Source organism: Myotis yumanensis, unplaced genomic scaffold (assembly GCF_028538775.1).
Source record: "Myotis yumanensis isolate MYYU_CA2020_CCGP unplaced genomic scaffold, mMyoYum1.0.hap1 SCAF_3, whole genome shotgun sequence".
Lineage (NCBI taxonomy): Eukaryota > Metazoa > Chordata > Mammalia > Chiroptera > Vespertilionidae > Myotis > Myotis yumanensis.
In genome coordinates this window covers 28733466-28751457 of record NW_027223754.1, presented here as the reverse complement: position 1 = coordinate 28751457, position 17992 = coordinate 28733466, and the positions used below count along the sequence as shown (strand labels likewise).

At 47.5% G+C, this 17992-nt stretch overlaps 2 protein-coding genes across 2 annotated transcripts in view; one reads left to right on the top strand and one right to left on the bottom strand.

Annotated features, from left to right (window-relative positions):
• The window catches only part of TFDP1 (transcription factor Dp-1), a 48183-nt gene extending 43383 nt beyond the window's left edge, over positions 1 to 4800 (top strand). Inside the window, exon 12 of the mRNA XM_070408541.1 lies at positions 4564 to 4800. Within this exon, the coding sequence (XP_070264642.1) occupies positions 4564 to 4708 (145 nt within the window). The 3' untranslated portion in view covers positions 4709 to 4800. The remainder of the gene's footprint in view (positions 1 to 4563) is intronic.
• A 2355-nt stretch (positions 4801 to 7155) lies between these two features.
• ATP4B (ATPase H+/K+ transporting subunit beta) lies at positions 7156 to 15181 on the bottom strand. Its single transcript, XM_070407413.1, has 7 exons — positions 15049 to 15181; positions 14444 to 14572; positions 12011 to 12124; positions 11698 to 11897; positions 10219 to 10275; positions 8377 to 8478; positions 7156 to 7817 (listed from the first exon to the last, which is right to left on the bottom strand). The coding sequence occupies exons 1-7, from the start codon at positions 15158 to 15160 to the stop codon at positions 7656 to 7658; spliced, it is 876 nt and encodes a 291-aa protein (XP_070263514.1). The 5' UTR covers positions 15161 to 15181; the 3' UTR covers positions 7156 to 7655.
• Between the last annotated feature and the right edge of the window lie 2811 nt (positions 15182 to 17992).

Below are 17992 nucleotides of genomic sequence, written 5' to 3'. Positions count from 1 at the left end.
AGCCGGGAGATGGGAACTGGCGATGGGCTAGCATTAATCTGTGCAAGGCTTTGTGAAGAGACAGAGTCCTTTATAGGGCGTCTGGCACGCGGTCAGATTTTGATGGAGGGCAGCTCAATGTTTAATTCTCACTCCCCTGCTGTGTGTGTATGTGGGGGTCAGTCTGTAAAATGCTAAGCATTGGTTACCTCAACGTGGAATTTGGGTGTTTTCTAAACTTTCATCTTCATGAAATTTCATCTTGTTGATGAACTTTTCAGAGACTCATATCAGTTTTTATGAGGGCTGCAAAGCCATTACCATTTCAGAAGAAAAGCCAGCATTAATGGTAGCATGATAGAATATTTTATGAAGGCATGATAATTTACTGGCCTGCTTTCTGTTGTTGCATATTTAGGTGGTTTCCAGTTACAAGAAAAGCTGCAGTGAGCAGCCTTATGGCTCAATTTTCCACTCCTCCTGACTTGTTTTGCTAGACTGGATTTTCCAGATGTGGAGTTACTTTGTTAAAGGGTGCAGTGTTTAATAGTTTTTATTGTACAGCTTAACAAATACCAGTGAAAAGTATTAACATATATCTATAATAATCTATAATAATAAAAGCATAATATGCTAATTGACCAAACGGCCGTATGGACGACCTTCTGGATGACCTTCTGGACGAAGCTGGGGTTGCAGCTGCAGCTGCAAGGGAGGGATCGAGGCAGCCGCCGTGGCTGCGAAGGCCTACTCTTGTATGAATTTTGTGCATCGGGCCTCTAGTGCATATATATGTTGGAATATATTGCAGCTCTGACCTCGGGTAGGGTTCCTGATGCATATTGCCAAAATACAGGAGCACTTGTTACTTATTCATTGTGTGCCCCCAAACTCCTTGTTTTTCCAGTGTTCAATGGCCACATCTCCAATGCAGTCTGACCCTTTCATGCCCTGGCATCTTTTTTTTCCCCCCCTCATTAACATGTTTTGCTTTATTCTTTGCATTCTTTTTTTTAAATTATTTTTATTGATTGAGTTATTACATATGTGTCCTTATCCCCACATTACCCCCCATCCCCCCACTCATGCCCTCACCCCCCTGTTGTCTGTGACCATTGGTTAGGCCTATATGCTTGCATATAAGTCCTTTGGTTCATCTCTCCCCCTTACCCCCACCCTCCCCTACCTTCCCTCTGAGGTTTGACGGTCTGATCGATGCTTCTCTGTCTCTGAATCTGTTTTTTTCATCAGTTTATGTTGTTCATTATATTCCATAAATGAGTGAGATCATGTGATATTTATCATTCTCTGACTGGCTTATTTCACTTAGCATAATGCTCTCCAGTTCCATCCATGCTGTTGCAAATGGTAAGAACTCCTTTTTACTGCAGTGTAGTATTCCATTGTGTAGATGTATCACAGTTTTCTAATCCACTCATCTACTGATGGGAACTTAGGCTGTTTCCAAATCTTAGCTATGGTGAATTGTGCTGCTATGACATAGGGGTGCATATATCCTTTCTGATTGGTGTTTCTGGTTTCTTGGGATATATTCCTAGAAGTGGGATCACTGGGTCAAATGGGAGTTCCATTTTTAGTTGTTTTGAGGAAACTCCATACTGTTCTCCACAGTGGCTGCACCAGTCTGCATTCCCACCAGCAGTGCAGAAGGGTTCCTTTTTCTCCACATCCTCGCCAGCACTTGTCGTTTGTTGATTTGTTGATGATAGCCATTCTGACAGGTGTGAGATGGTTCCGCATTGTCGTTTTGATTTGCATCTCTTGGATGATTAGTGACTTTGAGCATGTTTTCATATGTCTGTTAGCCTTTCTTCTGTCTTCTTTCAAAAAGTATCTATTTAGGTCCGTTGCCCATTTTTTGATTGGGTTGTTTACCTTCCTTTTGTTAAGTTGTATGAGCTCCCTGTAAATGTTGGAGATTAAACCCTTATCGGTGATAACATTGGCAAATATGTTCTCCCATGCAGTGGGCTTTCTTGTTGTTTTGTTGATGGTTTCCTTTGCTGTGCAAAAGCTTTTTATTTTGATGTAGTCCCATTTGTTTATTTTCTCTTTAGTTTCCATTGCCCTAGGAGCAGTATCAGTGAAGAAATTGCTTCGGCATATGTCTGAGATTTTGCTGCCTGTGGATTCCTCTAGAATTTTTATGGTTTCCTGTCTAATCCATTTTGAGTTTATTTTTGTGTATGGTGTAAGTTGGTGGTCTAGTTTCATTTTTTTGCATGTATCTGTCCAATTTTCCCAACACCATTTATTGAAGAGACTGTCTTGACTCCATTGTATGTTCATGTCTTCTTTGTCAAATATTAATTGAGCATAGTGGTTTGGGTCGATTTCTGGGTTCTCTATTCTATTCCATTGATCTATATGTATGTTCTTGTGCCAGTACCAGGCTGTTTTGAGAACAGTGGCTTTGTAATACAGCTTGATATCTGGTATTGAGACCCCACCTACTTTGTTCTTCTTTCTCAGGATCGCTGCAGCTATTTGGGTTCTTTTTTTATTCCAGATGAATTTTTGGAAAGTTCGTTCTAGGTCTGTGAAATATGCTGTTGGTATTTTAATGGGGATTGCATTGAATCTATAGATTGCTTTGGGTAGTATGGACATCTTGATGATGTTGATTCTACCAATCCATGAACACGGTATGTTCTTCCATCTATTTATGTCTTCCTCTATCTCTTTTTTCAGTGTCCTGTAGTTTTTGAGTACAGGTCTTTTACCTCCTTAGTCAAGTTTATTCCTAGGTATCTTAATTTTTTTGGTGCGATGGTAAATGGGATTGCTTTTTTAGTCTCTCTTTCTGTAAATTCATTATTGGTGTATAGAAATGCCATAGATTTCTTGGCGTCAATTTTGTATCCTGCAACATTGTTGAATTCATTTATTAAGTCTAATAATTTTTTGATGGAGTGTTTATGCTCTGGTATCTTCAGTCGGGTTTTCTGTGCCACTTCTGGGGCAACTTGGAGTTAGTTACAGGAAGCATCCTTGGAGGCGAGGATTAGCATGATCTGGATCAGATTTTAAATTCTTGATTGGCATCCTTTCAATACTTGATGTTTCTTGGGATCCTTTTCTTGCTGCTCAACTCAAATACCACAAAATTGAAATGGCTTTTTTTTTTTTTAAAGAAGTAGAGCTATTTTCTTTAAAAAATATTTTTATTGATTTCAGAGAGGAAGGAAGAGGGAGAGAGAGATAGAAACATCAATGATGAGAGAGAATCATTGATTAGCTGCCTGCTGCACACCCCACACTGGGGATCAAGCCTGCAACCCAGGCATTCCCAACCCAGGCATTGGGAATCAAACCGTGACCTGGTTCATAGCTCGATGCTCAACCACTAAGCCATGCCAGCCAGGCTTGAAACGACTTTTGACCAAAACCAGATTATGTCACAGTTCATGGTGGATTTGTGCATTTGTCCCTCCTCTGCGTGGCTGGCGTGGCCATCACCTGTTGGTGCCCCAGGATGGTAACTAACCCTTGGTGTTTGACTTGCTTTGTGCTGGGATGCTGGGTGGTGACTGAACCCAGGAGTCTTTCACCAGGATCCCAGCTCTTACAGCCTCTTCACCGTGTTAGGCCGTTTGTGGCACTATTGACATTTTGGGCCAGACAGGTCTTTATGGGCACCCCCTGTGTCTTAGGGGCTGTTTGGTAGCATCTTTGGCTTCAGATGCCAAAACCTGCACCCCTTAGTTGTGACACCAGATTTTCACATGTTCCTGGTTGAGGCTCCCAGGAGCATAATGCAGACTCTCTTTCCCCCCCGCCCTCCCCGCAAAGGACCATGTGGAAGGCTGTGCAGCCCAGCTGCTCCCCCTACCCTTTTGGGTCCTTGGTCCCTGCCTAGGGCCAGCTCCACTGACTTTCAGCAAATGCCACTTTATAAAACTGTAGAAGGCTGGGGGTCCTTGGAACCTCTCTGGAAGCATAGATTTCAGAGAGAGCGTCTGCATGAGACTCCCCTGTCATAGCTCAGCTTCCTGGGCTCTCTGTAGACACCAGAGGAGCTGAGGTTGGGGCCTAAGGTTGTGATTTACACATGCATGCACACCCCTACCATCACAGGTGCACAACACATAATGGGCACACTGCCCCACGCTGCTGTCCAGGGAGCCTTGCTTTGGAGGGCCCCATGCCATCCTTGGGGCCTCTTTTTCCTAATCGTTTTCTGCCTCCCTGGAGATTAAGGAGTTCATAAGTAAAAGGACTGGAAAGAGGATCTAATGGCTTTTCAGTTTATAGCTTTGGGACTCTATTTCTGATGTAATGATAAATTGGGAGGAGCGGGGGAGGGGAGAAGCAGTATCGTGGCCTTGACAATTTCCCCTCGTCGTCTTGGTTATATTCAAGAGGACGAAGTTGGGTGGGTGAGGGTATGAAAGGGGTGGAACTAGTAAGAGTGTGGGGGCTCGGTGTTGTGGATGTGTGAAACTCTCTGCTTTTGTTTGTATAACCGAAACTACCCAAACCTCTCTGAGACGCATGCCTGTCGTTGGCACGGGCGGCAGATATGGGTCACTGATGCCCTTGTGTCATTTCCTGTCCTTGCAGTGACTTGACCAACGGTGCGGATGGGATGCTGGCCACGAGCTCCAGCGGGTCTCAGTACAGCGGGTCCAGGGTGGAGACTCCCGTGTCCTACGTCGGGGAGGATGACGACGAGGACGAGGAGTACGAAAACGACGAGGAAGACTGAAGTGTTTGCTCACAGGCCCCGCTCCCCTCAAGTTCAGCTTCAGGAAAACATGTTTAGGAAAGAGAAACTTTTCTTAATGTGGGCTTTCCTGTTTCTTTTTGGCTTCCTCCCAAGAAGATATTGGTAAGCTATTGCATTTGACGTGCACCTCTGATAAGCAAGCGAGGGCTGTTTTCTGCAGGGTCTTAGACGGGCTGCGGTGTGTGGATTCTAGTCGCTGGCGCAGGGCTTTTACTTGGTAGGGTTTTGTGTTTTCATTTTTCTATCTTTTTAAAATTCAGAGTTCCTTTTTGCCCCTTAACAATTCTTGCTGAGTTTGCTGAAGAAGTTGTGCTCCATCTACATCAACGAAAATGCCGTCCTCCTGTCGAGGCCACCCCGAAGGCCACTTATTCACAGCGCGTTGTGAATGGTGCCACCCCATGGCGGCGTGTGAGGCTCCAGGCCCAGTTCCCATTTGTGAAAGTCTGGAGTGTCCGCAGAGCCAAGCCAGTGGCAGAGCTGCTTTTCAACATTGAGCACCACAAAGCCTATTATGACGTATTTCCCCTTAAATTATATTGACTGTGTGATTCCATATACTTTTCCTTTCTCTCTTTTCTTTCTTTCTTTTCTTTCGGTCTATGGTGCAGCGAACATTCAAAGTTGTTCATTTGTGTTTGTGTGTTTGGTTTGGTAGTTTACTGCCGTGCTGGTGCAGCTGTGAAAACTCTGGAAAGCTTGGGATGGTTTTTTGCTTATGGTAAAATTTGCCTGATTTCTTACAGGCAGCGTTTGGGAACTTTTTATTATATAGCTGTTTACATACTTATAAGTCTATCATTTAAAGACATGTACTGAAACAAATGTTGTATTTGTTTCATGAGCATCTTCCTGTAATCTATTATAAAGTTGAAATTAAATATAGAGAATGTTTTAACAGTTTTTTAACTCAAAATTTGTCAATCATTTTTAATAGTTCTTTTTTTATAAAAAGGAAAAGGAATTTCAGGACAGGCAGTAGCTTCTTTTAAAATTTATCCACGAAGAACCATTAACTGCACAGTTGCTGTTAGCTGCCTGTTCTAAAACAATAGTCTTTTTATTGAAACACAAATAAACTTTTCTGTAATATTTTATGGAATATAAAGAGACTTTAATTGTTTGACTTGTTTAACTTGGCACTGTTAGTTTTTATTAATAAAACGCGCATGGGCATTTTAAACAAGCTGTGTTTCTCTAATTCAGGATTACTGTCTAGAAGTTACTTTATCCTGTTAGTCTTGCTTTTTGCTGGAGTGAGGAGACGTTGCCAGGCCCAGGCATAGGGGGCTGGGGCCCCACCACGGGCCCCCCGGCTTGTCCTGCAGCTTCCCGAGGGATGGCGTGGCCCCAAGGAGGATGTCACAGGGCCACAGACCGAAGCAGCACCTCCTCTCCTGTGGCCCGTGCTTGGGGGAGAGAGTGTTTCCTGCCTTTCTCCTGAATCCTCACAGATGAGGCGTATTTTATGGGTTGACTTTTAGAAGCAGAAGATGGTAAGGTAAGAAAAGAGATCGGACCTCTGACCTCCAGTGTTACATTATCATGACATACCTGAGGGGACCTGACCTCTGACCTCTGAGGTGACATTTCCGAGGTGGCTCAAAACGTTTTTTAATATATTTTTATTGATTTCAGAGAGGAAGGGAGAGAGAGAGGGAGAAACATCAACGATGAGAGAGGATTATTGGCCAGCTGCCTCTTGCACACTCCTACTGGGGATCGAGCCTGCAACCCGGGCATGTGCCCTGACCGGGAATCTAACAGGGACCTCCTGGTTCAGGGCTCAATGCTCAGCCACACGGCCACACCGGCCAGGTTGGCTCAGAAAGTCTTCACTGGTTGTGTCAGCAGTGAAGAAAGAATACTTGCTAGTGTCTTATATAGTAGAGCTGCCCAGCAAGTAACGACTCAGTTGGCCTTCCAGAATACTCACAGGGTTTTGATCCTCTCGGCAAACACTGTGTTTGTAACTGGGTTTCACGCTGACGGGTCTCCCTGTCCGGTATCTGGGTGCAGCTGTCTGTGGCGACGTGTCTGACACTCCCGCGGGAAGGGCCGAGGGCCTCTCGCTATGGTTTGGGTGAAAAGTGGGTGACGCTTGGTGAGAGCAGCTTCATTCACACAGCATGTTCTCACTTCCGTTTTTTCGAAAGGCCTGGAGTTGCAGACTTCACACGAGTTCCTGGTGCTGGAGGAAGGACTTGTGCTGGTGAAGGGAAGGTTAACCGGTTGTAGTTGCCTCTCGTTCGTACGACCTGAAACTGTTGCCTGCTCTCAGGCGACAGTCCCTCTGTACCGGTTTTGTAATTCCCCTGACTTGCAATGGAAACTTTAAAAAGAGGATTTTTTAAAAAGTGGTGTTTGATATTTTTAGTTGATCCCCCCCCCCCCCCCACACCCAGAAATCAGGAAACACATGACTGTTTTATATAGAGTAAGAGTGGCTTTTTAATATATTTATTTTTACAATTTAGAAACTGCATTTTTTTGAAGCAAGCATCCAGGATGTACATTATCATGTCATGTTTTATATCAACGTATTGATAGTCTTTATATTAACATGGGTGGTAGTTCATCGACTTTTAGAAAAAATAAGTTATAGTAAGAAAAGTGATGTTTGTATAGAAAGAGATAAATTATTTAGGGTCTTGTTAGATAGCTTCTGCCTTAGGGTTACCACGTTAACCCAACATTTTTATTATAGCTACAAATTCTATCTAAAAAATAATGAAGACTTGATAAGAAATAGCTGATTCTGACGTGGAGTGCTTGGCGAACAGGTGCCTGTCTGGCGCCTCGGAGCTGCCTTCACGTTGGCGTTTGGACGTCGGAGGGCTGGCTTGGTGCAGCATCGGCAGGCAGCCCTGTGGAGGGTGGGGGTCTTCGGGTTACTGTGCAGGTTAAGGCCGGCCTCCTTGGTCCTTTACTTGTGAATTTTAAGCTTGAATTCCACTTTCCCTTCAAAGGGGTCATGGGGGTTGTCATAGGTCACATGTTCTGCCAGGATCTTGCACACGATGACCACTTCGGTGTCCCTGGGGACGTTGAGGAGCTTCGCGGCCACCAACGGGTTGCTGTAGTGGGGCTGGAACGGAAGCGTGGGAAGGGGAGAGAGTCAGGAACCTCGTGCTGAGCGCGGGCACGCAGGTGGCAGAGGCAGTTCTTACATGCTGTCTGTCTGAGTAAGGCCACATAGGCTCTGCTCCAGGCCCTGGAATTCACTGGGGTCACTGTCTACCCACTCAGAAACGAGAATTGCTCTGGAGAGGACAGACACTAACAGTGACACATTCAACTTCAAATTTTTGATATTTGGTGAAAATTAACATAAAAATCAGGAAGAAGCAAGAGAGTGAGAGGAAGTGCTTTAAAATGGATATGCAGCTGTGTAAAAGGATTTGGAGGCTGTCGAAAACTAAAACAATTAGATTTGATATGTATATTTTACATGAGAACAATGTGTTTTCAGGTAGTTAGGAGAACATGGGTTTGGGAAACAGCCAGAGAGCGGTAACTGGTCAGGACGGGCTAAGTAATGCCTTATTTCGTTCTTACAGGTAAGACACTGAGGGCTTTCCTCTTGCCAGTCATTGCTAAGTTTGAAACGATTCAGTAGCTGTTGTAGGCGGAAGTGAAGCACCTACCTGTGCCTTCTTCCCGTAGTAAGGGAAGTAGTGTAGACTGAAGGTGCCGTTGGGCGGGTAGTACTCCACCTGCAGGGGCTGCACGTCCTTGTGGTGCTGGTCCTGGGGGAGGAGAGGCCACGCCTGAGCAAGGCAGGATCTGGGTGCCTGGGTGCACATGTATGTGTGTCTGCATGTCTCTGAGTGCCAGTCTGTGTGCATGCATCTCTATGTGTGTGCAAACGTGTTCACATGTGTGTCTGTATGTCTCGTGTGTGGCATGTGCATGTTGTGTGCATGTGTGCACCATGTCAGGGACCACATAAACACTTGGTTCTGTAATTAGCATACATGATCTAATCTTTATAATCAGTACTGGGCTCCCATTGGGGGTGCACTTTGTTAGTGCAGAACCTCCTGGTGACTTATCAAACTTGTATGTTTACCATTTTAAGTTCTTGTAGGGTAACCAAGGTGCATAGAGCCCAGAATGCTTGTTTGTCTGCACATGGGATGTATGGGCTGTTTGCCAGCACTGGCTGAACGTGTGCGTGGCTTTCTGGGATCAGGATCTGCTTTCAGAGTCAGTGACTTGCCTGATGGATAGCTTGAGCCTCTCGGAGTACAGAGGACGGCCACCCTGGTCTCCATTAAAATCTCAAGTCAGCCCAGCTGGCATGGCTCAGTGGTTGAGTGTTGACCTCTGAACCAGGAGGTCACAGTGCAATTCCCAGTCAGGGCACATGCCCGGTTGGGGGCTCGATCCCCAGTGGGGGACATGCAGGAGGCAGCCAATCAGTGATTCTCTCTCATCATTGATGTTTATCTCTCCCTTCCTCTCTGAAATCAATAAAAATATATATTAAAGAAAAATCTCAAGTCAGCCTGCACAGGTGTGGTTGAAATAACTAAAAAGGGAAAACAAAACAAGATGACCCCGAGTCTCACAGAGCGATCACAGGCTTTGGGCGGGGGGGGGGGGGGATGGGGAGTGGGGGGGGGGGGGTGGTGGTGTTTCTGCGGAATACCCGAGGGGAGTGCCCACTGCTATAGCAGGGAGCCTTTGGTTGAAGGCACAGTGGGGAAAACAAGCTTTAGAAAACATTCAGTGAAGACAAATTTAGGATTTTGGTTTTTTGTTTGTTTTGTTAATTCTCACTGGAGGATATTTTTTCCAATTGATTCTTAGAGAGAGTGGAAGGGAGGGGTCGGGGAGAGAGAGAGGGAAACATCGATGTGAGACACAGCAATTGGTAGCCTCCTGCACGTGCCCCAACTGAGGCTGGGGATCGAACCTGTAACCTAGGCATGTTCCCTTTGACTGGGGATTGAACCCTGGACCCTTCGGTGCTCAACCCAGTGCTCTGACCAGTGAGATACACTGGCCAGGGACAAATTTAGGGGTTTTTTTGTGTGTGTGTGTTGTACTTAAAAACTAGTTTTGAGAAAACCTGGAATAAAGTAATGCTAACCCTTAGCAGCCAATAGACATACACTATTAAACAGCTATAGCTGCTGGTAGTCTGACATGTTTTTGTAAATAAGCCAATAAAAAGGACAAAACAATAGAAGTGCCCCCCAAAAAAGTAGTAGAAGTGCTTTAGTTTCTCCAAGTTGCCAGCAAACATTTTGAAGTGTGTTAGTAATATACTGTCCCAGATGCTTTTTGAATCAAAACAATAACACGTTTTTCTCTTACTAGGTTTTTATCCCCTGTAATAAAACTATTTTAAACAATGATTCGTGCAGTTTGCGTATCTGGTTTATTAGGCTGACAATTGAGATATTCTTAGGGAAAACCAGTTAAGTTATCCCCACGGGTTTTCTAGCAATACCAGGATGGCCACGGATGGTCACACTCACCAGGAAGGCGCAGTCCACCCTGGGGGCCGTTCTGTTGCTGGGGAGAAACCTGACGATCTGGAAGGGAAAGTGTCCATGTGGCCTCATGCATGTCTGAGCGCAGGGAGACCTGCCTGAGCGGGGTTCCCACAGGGCACAGAAGGGTCTGGAGGTGGTGGGTGGTTCCTGTTCTGATAACCCCCCTCGGGTATTACCAACTCCTTCAAAGCCAGAAGCCCTGCCCCAGGGCTGTGGTCTTGGCCGCCGGCAGGTGGCAGATCTGGACCGGAGGGTCTGAGCCTTCACTGCCACTTCCAGGCCCTCCATGCTGCACCGAATCAGGGCACAGCATCCTCCTGTGAGGCAGCTCCCCATCAGCCCATCTGTGCTGCTCCCAGTCCAGGCCTTTCTCAGCCTCCTGCAGTCCTGGCCCTGTGTGCCACTTGTGCGTAGGCCTCCTATGGCACCTGCCTTCTCCCCACACCTGCCCCTGTGTGCACATGAGTGTGAGCTGCCACCACACCTGCCAGGCAGCTCTGACGAGACCCCAGCTAGGACCTGGGGCATGTGCACCGTGCACAGATGGGTGGCTTCCTCTAGGCCCAGGAAGATGCTCAGAGTCCCTGGCCCCCAGGCCTCACCTGTTGGCAGCATGGAGCTGTCCCTCCCTCACCCAGCCAGGTCCCACTCCTCGGCTCTGTGCACTCCTGTGTTTGCTCGCATTGGCTCTACTCCTGGTCTGCTTCCCTCAGCGCCTGGCCCTGGCTCCGCCCGTGGGTCCCTGGCTCAGGTTAGAAACCTCTGATCTGGACGGTTCCCAGGTGCCCTCCCAGTCCCTGTACATGGCCCTGCTTTCTGGGTGTTGTGCACACGTGGCTACCCCAGCCACGCTGAAGAGCCTTGTGCTCTGCTGCTCGGTGTCCGTCACCACAGAGCATCAGGTAGATCAGCGGTTCTCAACCTGTGGGTTGCAACCCCTTTGGGGGTCGAACGACCCTTTCACGGGTCACTTAAGACCATTGGAAAACACATATATAATTACATATTGTTTTTGTGATTAATCACTATGCTTTAATTATGTTCAATTTGTAAAAATGAAACTACATCCTGCATATCAGATATTTACATTATGATTCATAACAGTAGCAAAATTAGTTATGAAGTAGCAACAAAATAATTTTATGGTTGGGGGTCACCACAACATGAGGAACTGTATTAAAGGGTTGCGGCATTAGGAAGGTTGAGAACCACTGATGTAGATGCTGTGCTTGAGTGGGTTGTTTTCGCTTGTATCGGAGAGAAATAATCCGCTTAGGAACCAACATAATGGGTGTGTTCTGAACGAAGGTGCAGAGCACGGAAGGGGCAGCTGGGGCAAGTCTGACCGGTCACCTCTGGAACCCTGGACAGGTGGGTGCGCTGAACACGGACCCTCCACCCCAGAGCCATCTCCAACGGGGCCTCATCCCGGACCTCTGACCTCCAACACTTTATACTCACCCTGTTCATCTTAATAATGAAACACGGCTTTCCTTCCTCAAAGCCGAAGTTGGGGTCCTCCAGGCCTGAGCAGTTTTGCAGCATGTCTGTGGTGAACTTGCAGGAGAACTTGGTGTGGTTCGGGGCCCCGAAGCTTTCTTGGATGAACACCTTGTCGGAGGTGCAGTTGATGTTGTCCTCCTGGGCCGCTGGCGAGTAGCCTGCCAGCACAGACACACCTGTGGGCCCTCTCTCCACGCGGCCACCCGGGGCTGTTAGTGACATGTTCTTAGAAAAGGAGAAAGAAAGGCTGTGGGAGCGTTTTCAACCTTACCTTCCAGGAAGTCGTGGAGGGTGTGCACTAGGTCCATCCAGGTCCCGTTGTCAGAGATATTGTAGGAAATGTCCAGGCCTTCCTCCCCGTAGACGTCTGGCCTCAAGGTCACCCCTGGAAAGAGAGCCTGACACTTACTAGTTTCCCCAAATGTTCATCACATCCAAGCTGGTGGCTGCCGAGTTGGTGAGTTGTGTGCAGAGCTGTCCCAGGTGGGATGCCGCGGCACCAGCAGGGCCCAGGTCTTCAAGGGCAGCCAAGCCAGGAGGCCACGGTCAGGTGTCCTCTGCGCTAGCTGCTCAGGGAGGGCCCTGCCCTCCGGCCCGGGAGCCTCGCGGAGGAACGAGCCTGTCTGGGCGCAGGGTGTGGTGCGGCTGAAGGCCGGGTGGGCCCTTCCCGCACACGAGGCCTGCACCCATGCCACCCAGGGGGCCACACTCATTGTTGCAGGTGACAGCTCGCCCAGGGTTGACTGGGTTTCTTACTGAAGTTATATTTGGTGCATATTTGCAAGATCTCCACTGGTGTTGGTTAAACACGGATGCGTTCTAACATTAATTGTAAAAATAACAAGTGTACAAGTGCGGGAAGTTGAAGCGCCAGCCCGCAGTTTTCTCCGTCTCAAGTCTAGTGTGCATCCTTAGGAAACGTCCTTGTTTCTGTGACTACAAAGATATCACGTGTTTCTTCACATGAATGGGAGCCTGTTTTCCACGCGCCACTGTCCTCTCTTCCTGTTCCGACACCAGTTGTAACCACTTTTCCCTGGCATTTCATATCAGCTCACCTCTTTCTGTCCACAAATACCACATCGTGCCTTGTGTGGATGTTTTATGACTTATTTAGCCAGGTCCCTGATTGTACAGGTGACTTTTAAAATAAGTAAGCTAGCTCTGGCCGGTTGCTCAGTGGTTAGAGCGTTGGCCTGTGGGCCAAAGGGTCTTGGGTTTGATTCCCAGTCCAGGGCACGTTCGTTGGTGGCAGGTTACCCAGCACCGGTAGGGGCTTGTGCAGGAGGCAACCAATTGATGTGTCGCTCTCACATCCATGTTTGTTTTTTTCTCTCTCCCTCCCCCTTCCTGCCACTCTCTCTAGAAATCAGTGGGGGAAAAAAACATCCTTGGTTGAGGATTAAAAAAAGTAAGCTAGGGTTTTTGTTGTTTTATGGATGTTGTGAAAGTAACAGTTGTACATGGTTTAAAATACAAACCTCCAGAAAAGTCTGAAAGAGAAGAAAGCTCTCCACTCCCCCCTCTCAACTATTTACTCCGAGCGTGCTCTCGGGCTCTCCCGGAACTTGTTCATCAGCTTCCCCGCCTCCCCGTGACCAGGGGAACACATCTCGCCTGCCTTCCAGCCTCGGGGTTTTGAGCAAATTATGTTATGGTTATGTTCTCAAGTTTGTAACATGTTACATTCTGCTCTGAAATTATAATGAAGTCCTCTATGCTTCATCTGTTGGTTAACTCTAAAATGTGACACCCAACAAAGCACTTTGGTGTTATTATTTATGGACAGATTCACTGAAGATCCCAGCAGGAGGGCTGGATCCGCTCAGCTCACCTGCTGGAGACCGTCTGAGGCAGCTTCTCTTAAAAACACTTGTGAATTTTCTTTTCCTATGTGCTGCTGTTGCATGTTCCTGGGGGCATTATCTTCCCGAGAAAGTTAGGGATGTGCGAGCGATAAACATCCTGAGTTACTGTGCGCTTCATTTCTTCCTTTCTCCTCCTTCCCTTTCCTTTATGCTTTTTTTGTTTTTTTTAAAGTCACCTTTGGTTAATGGGCGGGGTGTGGAAGTCATGGTTCAAATCACCTTCGCCAGGACTGTGGCGGGGACGCCTCACTGTCTCGAGCCCTTGAGTCTTGTCACCAATGACCCATCTGGTGCCGACTCAGGAGAGTGGAGGCTCAGCCCACTGCCCGATCCTCCTTCAGCCCAGAGGACGGTAGACTGACTGCACGTGGAGAAGACTCCGTGTTCTGGATTGAATTACTATTCTGGATTGAAGTACTGACGGACTCGAAGTGGAAACCAAAGCTCTTTCCCTCCCTAAACCCTTCATTCCTGTCTCGCTAGGAACAGTCTTTTGCATATCCTGCCAGTATGTCTGCTGTGCGTGTAGGCCCATACAAAGTAAGTGGTATAAAGACTTGGTCACAAAAACCTCTGTTTTAATAATTACAACTAAAGCCAGAGTCAGACTTTATAATCTGGGGGCCTCCGCCTCATCAAAAGAAGCAGAGGGGCTGTCCATACACGGGTGTACCCCTCAAAGCTGGTGGGAGGAGCAGAGAGGCCCCTGCTGGGTGCCCCTGGGGGCTTCATTCCCTGAGGGTTTATGCTCTGACTGAGCACCTCCGGGAATCGCCCTGACCTGCGTGGGGTCCTGATGTGCAGGCTCGAGCATCGGCCCCCAGCCCCCGCGTTACCTGGTGACTTTAGCTGGTCTTGGTAGTCGGGCGTGTACGGGTCGAGCGTACACATCAGCGAGTAGATGCACAGGGCGAAGAGTCCGGTCATCACCACATAGAAGGCCACGTAGTAGAGGCTGATCCACACTGCGGGGAGAGGCCCGTCAGACGCAGCTGCACACTTCCTCCTCGTGGTCGGACCCACACGGAGCCCCACCTCTTCAACTCAGTGCCTCTACACATAACGCTGTGCAAGTATCGCCTCTAGTTCTAGAACATGCTCATTGCTCCAAAGAAACCCCATACCCCTTGACTTCAAAGTCTTTTTAAAAATTGTGAAGTTTAGGAATAATAACTATAAACTGCTATTCTCCAATCTAAGCCTGAAACTTTGGGGCCAGTCAATCCTCAGATGTTCCCACCGTGTGGGTGCCTGGTGCCAGGGGGCATAAGAGCTGAAATGGGCCTCTGAGGTCACCTGGTGAGGAAGGTGAGGCCTGGCCAGAAGCCTGGGCGGGCCTGGGTCCCGGGAGCCTGGCCCCCCAGCTCCAGGCTGCTGGTGGTGGGCCTCTGCCACTCCTCTCAGATCTGCCCCGCCTTGCCCTGCCTGGCCGGACACATACCCCACCGGGACAGGGTCCGGCCCAGCATCTGCCCCGTGTCCGGGTTCCAGCAGTAGCGCTGGAATTCCTCCATCCTCTGGCTGCACGACTTCTTCTCCTGCAACGCCGCCATTGCCCCTGCTTCTGGGGGTCCCCCTCCTGCAGAAGAGACTGAGAGGAGAAAACCTGCCCCTGGGTTTTATAGTCTCCTTCAGAGGTCAGAGGCGCACCCAGCGGTGTTATCAGGCCTCGCTGTCCAAACACCAGCGGCTCCATGCGCTCGGCAGTCCCCCTGCTATCAGGTGCCCTCCACCTCTCCCCTGGGCAAGTCAGGGCTGCCCCCTCCTTCTGGGATGCCCTTGGCCGTAACTTTGTTATGATAAAGACTAAGGAGAAATACTTTCCTGAACAGCCACTTGTTCAGCTCAGGCCCCATTCTCTCACTTCCTCTAGGAGGAAGGAAGTAAGGTCAGCACAAGGACAGGCCTGGACCTGCCATTCCAGCCGCTCGGACACTTCCTGGTCTGAGATGATGGGCAGCGGGTGGCCGATGTCATGGTATTGCAATTGCTGAGGCTCTCTGAGTGGCTCCAGACGCCAGAGCGTGAGGGAGGCTAGAAGTTCTGTTCCAGAGGAGAGGGTTCAGAGGGCTCCCAGGTCGCTTCCCCTCCCGTTGCCCCTGATGCTCAGTTTCAGCCGTGAGGATGATTCCCTGAGACCTGTGCTGCGGGGACTGGGGCTCTTTAGGACTTTCTGTGTTCATGGGGGAATTTACGGCCATACAATCTAGAGATATTTTCGAAACCGAATGCAAACCACACCCCAGGCAACTACTTGAAATGCAGATTCTGACCCAGTGGGGACCCAGTGGGCCTAGGAGCTCCCGGTGAGCCGTGATTAAGGCTGCAGGACACAGCAATGTCCAGGTGGGGGACGCGTTGCCTTGGTAGCACATTGGAGTCAGCTGGAGCACCTTGAAAACTCCTGACGCTTGTCTCAGCCCGGAGTTGGGGCATCTGCCTACACTTTCAGAGCATGCCATGGAAAAGCACCCTCTACCAGCGTCCCTCTCCCTCCCTCTCCTCCCTAAGGCACGTGTCCAGTAAAGGTCATTTTGATGTGTGTGCTGTTCAGCATGTGCTTTCACGTTTGGGGGAATTCAGAGACTAAGTGGGGAAGACTTAGTTCAAGGACTTCCAAGAAACAGTTCGTATTTTGCTCATTTCAAGAGCATCTCTATATTTCACAGACAAGGGCAGCATTTATTCCGTGGGCAACAGTTGCTGCACTTAGGGCCCCCGCACTCAGGGTCCCAGACCCCCAAGGTGTGGACAGTTATAAAATTAGGAGACCTAGCTAAAATAGTGCGGTTGCTTCTGAATTGTAGGGTGCTCATTCTTCTGATAAACTCTAAATCATCCCTGAGAAAACAAGCAGAATAATGGCTATCGGGTTTTCATTATTCTTCTTCCAAAAGAAATCTAACTTGGCTACATGGGTCCCTTAGAAGGAAAGTTTATAAGTGACAGTGAATGAAATTCCAGATTTTTGTGTGCAATACCCATTATTTTCATTGGATTTTGATGGAAATACTTGTAGAAAGGCCTCTGTGGCACATATTTGCCTGACATTGCCCTTTCAACCTAACTGCAGAGATGATGCCCCAGTGAGCAGCTGGCATGGCCCCAGCTATGTCTCTACCCACTACGGTCTCTGGACCAGTGGCTCTGGTCACACATCAAGATTAATCTGGGGGGCTCTCAGAAGCTCAGGTCACCTGGCCGTTTGGTTTAGCTAGGACTCCTAATTTTATAATTGTCCACACCTTGGGGTCTGGGGGCCCTAAGTGCAGCAACTGTTGCCAGAAATAGCCAGCTAAAGCTGAAGGAGTAAATAATAGGAAAATGTTACATTTCAATTGATAATTACGCATCGTACCAAGTACCAGGAAGCTTGCAAAATGAATTAAAACAAGAAAATCATTGAATGCCAACATCGAGGTGACAGAAATGTTGGAATTACCTGACTGATTTTAAAGCACCTATGCTAAAATGGCTTCAGGGGGCAATTATGAACATGCTTGAAACAAATGAAGAAAATAGAAAGCCTCAGCAAATAAAAAGTTTAAGGAAAGAGATAAGATACATACAAAGAAGAACCAAATGAAAATTTTAGATGAAAAAATACATTAACCAAAATAAAAAGCTCAAAGAATGGGTTCCACAGTGGAAGGGAGGGGGCAGAGGAAAGAAAAACCAATAGAAACATGGAAGACAACGCGATAGAAACTACCTGATCTGAACAATAGGGAGAATGTAAACTTGAAAAAAGTGCACAGAGCCTCAGGGATAGGGGGAACTGTAATAAAAATCTAACATCCATGTCATCAGAGTTCTGGAAGGAGACAAGTAAGAGGGCAAGGCTGAAAACTACTCAAAAAAATAATGACTGAAAATTCCCTAAAATTTGGCAAAAGACATCAACTTACAGATTCAAGAAACAGATAACCATGACCTCCGAAATCTACACCAAGATGCATCATAATTAAACTTCTCAAAATTAAAGATACACACCACACAAAATCTAGAGACAGACATTGTATGATAATAAATGGCCAATCCACCAAGAAGATATAGCAATCCCACATGTATATGCACCAAACAAGAGAGCTAAAAATATGTAAAGCAAACTGATAGAACAGAAAGGAGAAATAAGCAGATCCACAATTTTAGTTAGAGACTTCAACATTCCTCTCTCAACAACTGACAGAAGAACTAAATAGGAAAGCAGCACAGACATAGAAGAGCTCAATAACATCATCAACCACCAGAATGTTGTTGGCCTCGGTAGAATAATCCACCAATCACAGCAGAATATACTTTCTCTTTATGTGTTCATGGAACATTTGCCAAGATAGACCATATCCTAGGCCATAAAACAAAGCTCAACAAATTTGAAAAAGAAA

Bases quoted from the DNA above. Each gene is read 5' to 3' on its own strand.
- ATP4B (XM_070407413.1), bottom strand. From the start codon at position 15,160: ATGGCGGCGTTGCAGGAGAAGAAGTCGTGCAGCCAGAGGATGGAGGAA. The intron at 11,898-12,010 runs GTAAGGTTGAAA...CTGTGCTGGCAG, and splicing joins CCTCCACGACTTCCTGGAAG to GCTACTCGCCAGCGGCCCAG. The intron at 10,276-11,697 runs GTGAGTATAAAG...TTTCCCTTCCAG, and splicing joins TCATTATTAAGATGAACAGG to ATCGTCAGGTTTCTCCCCAG.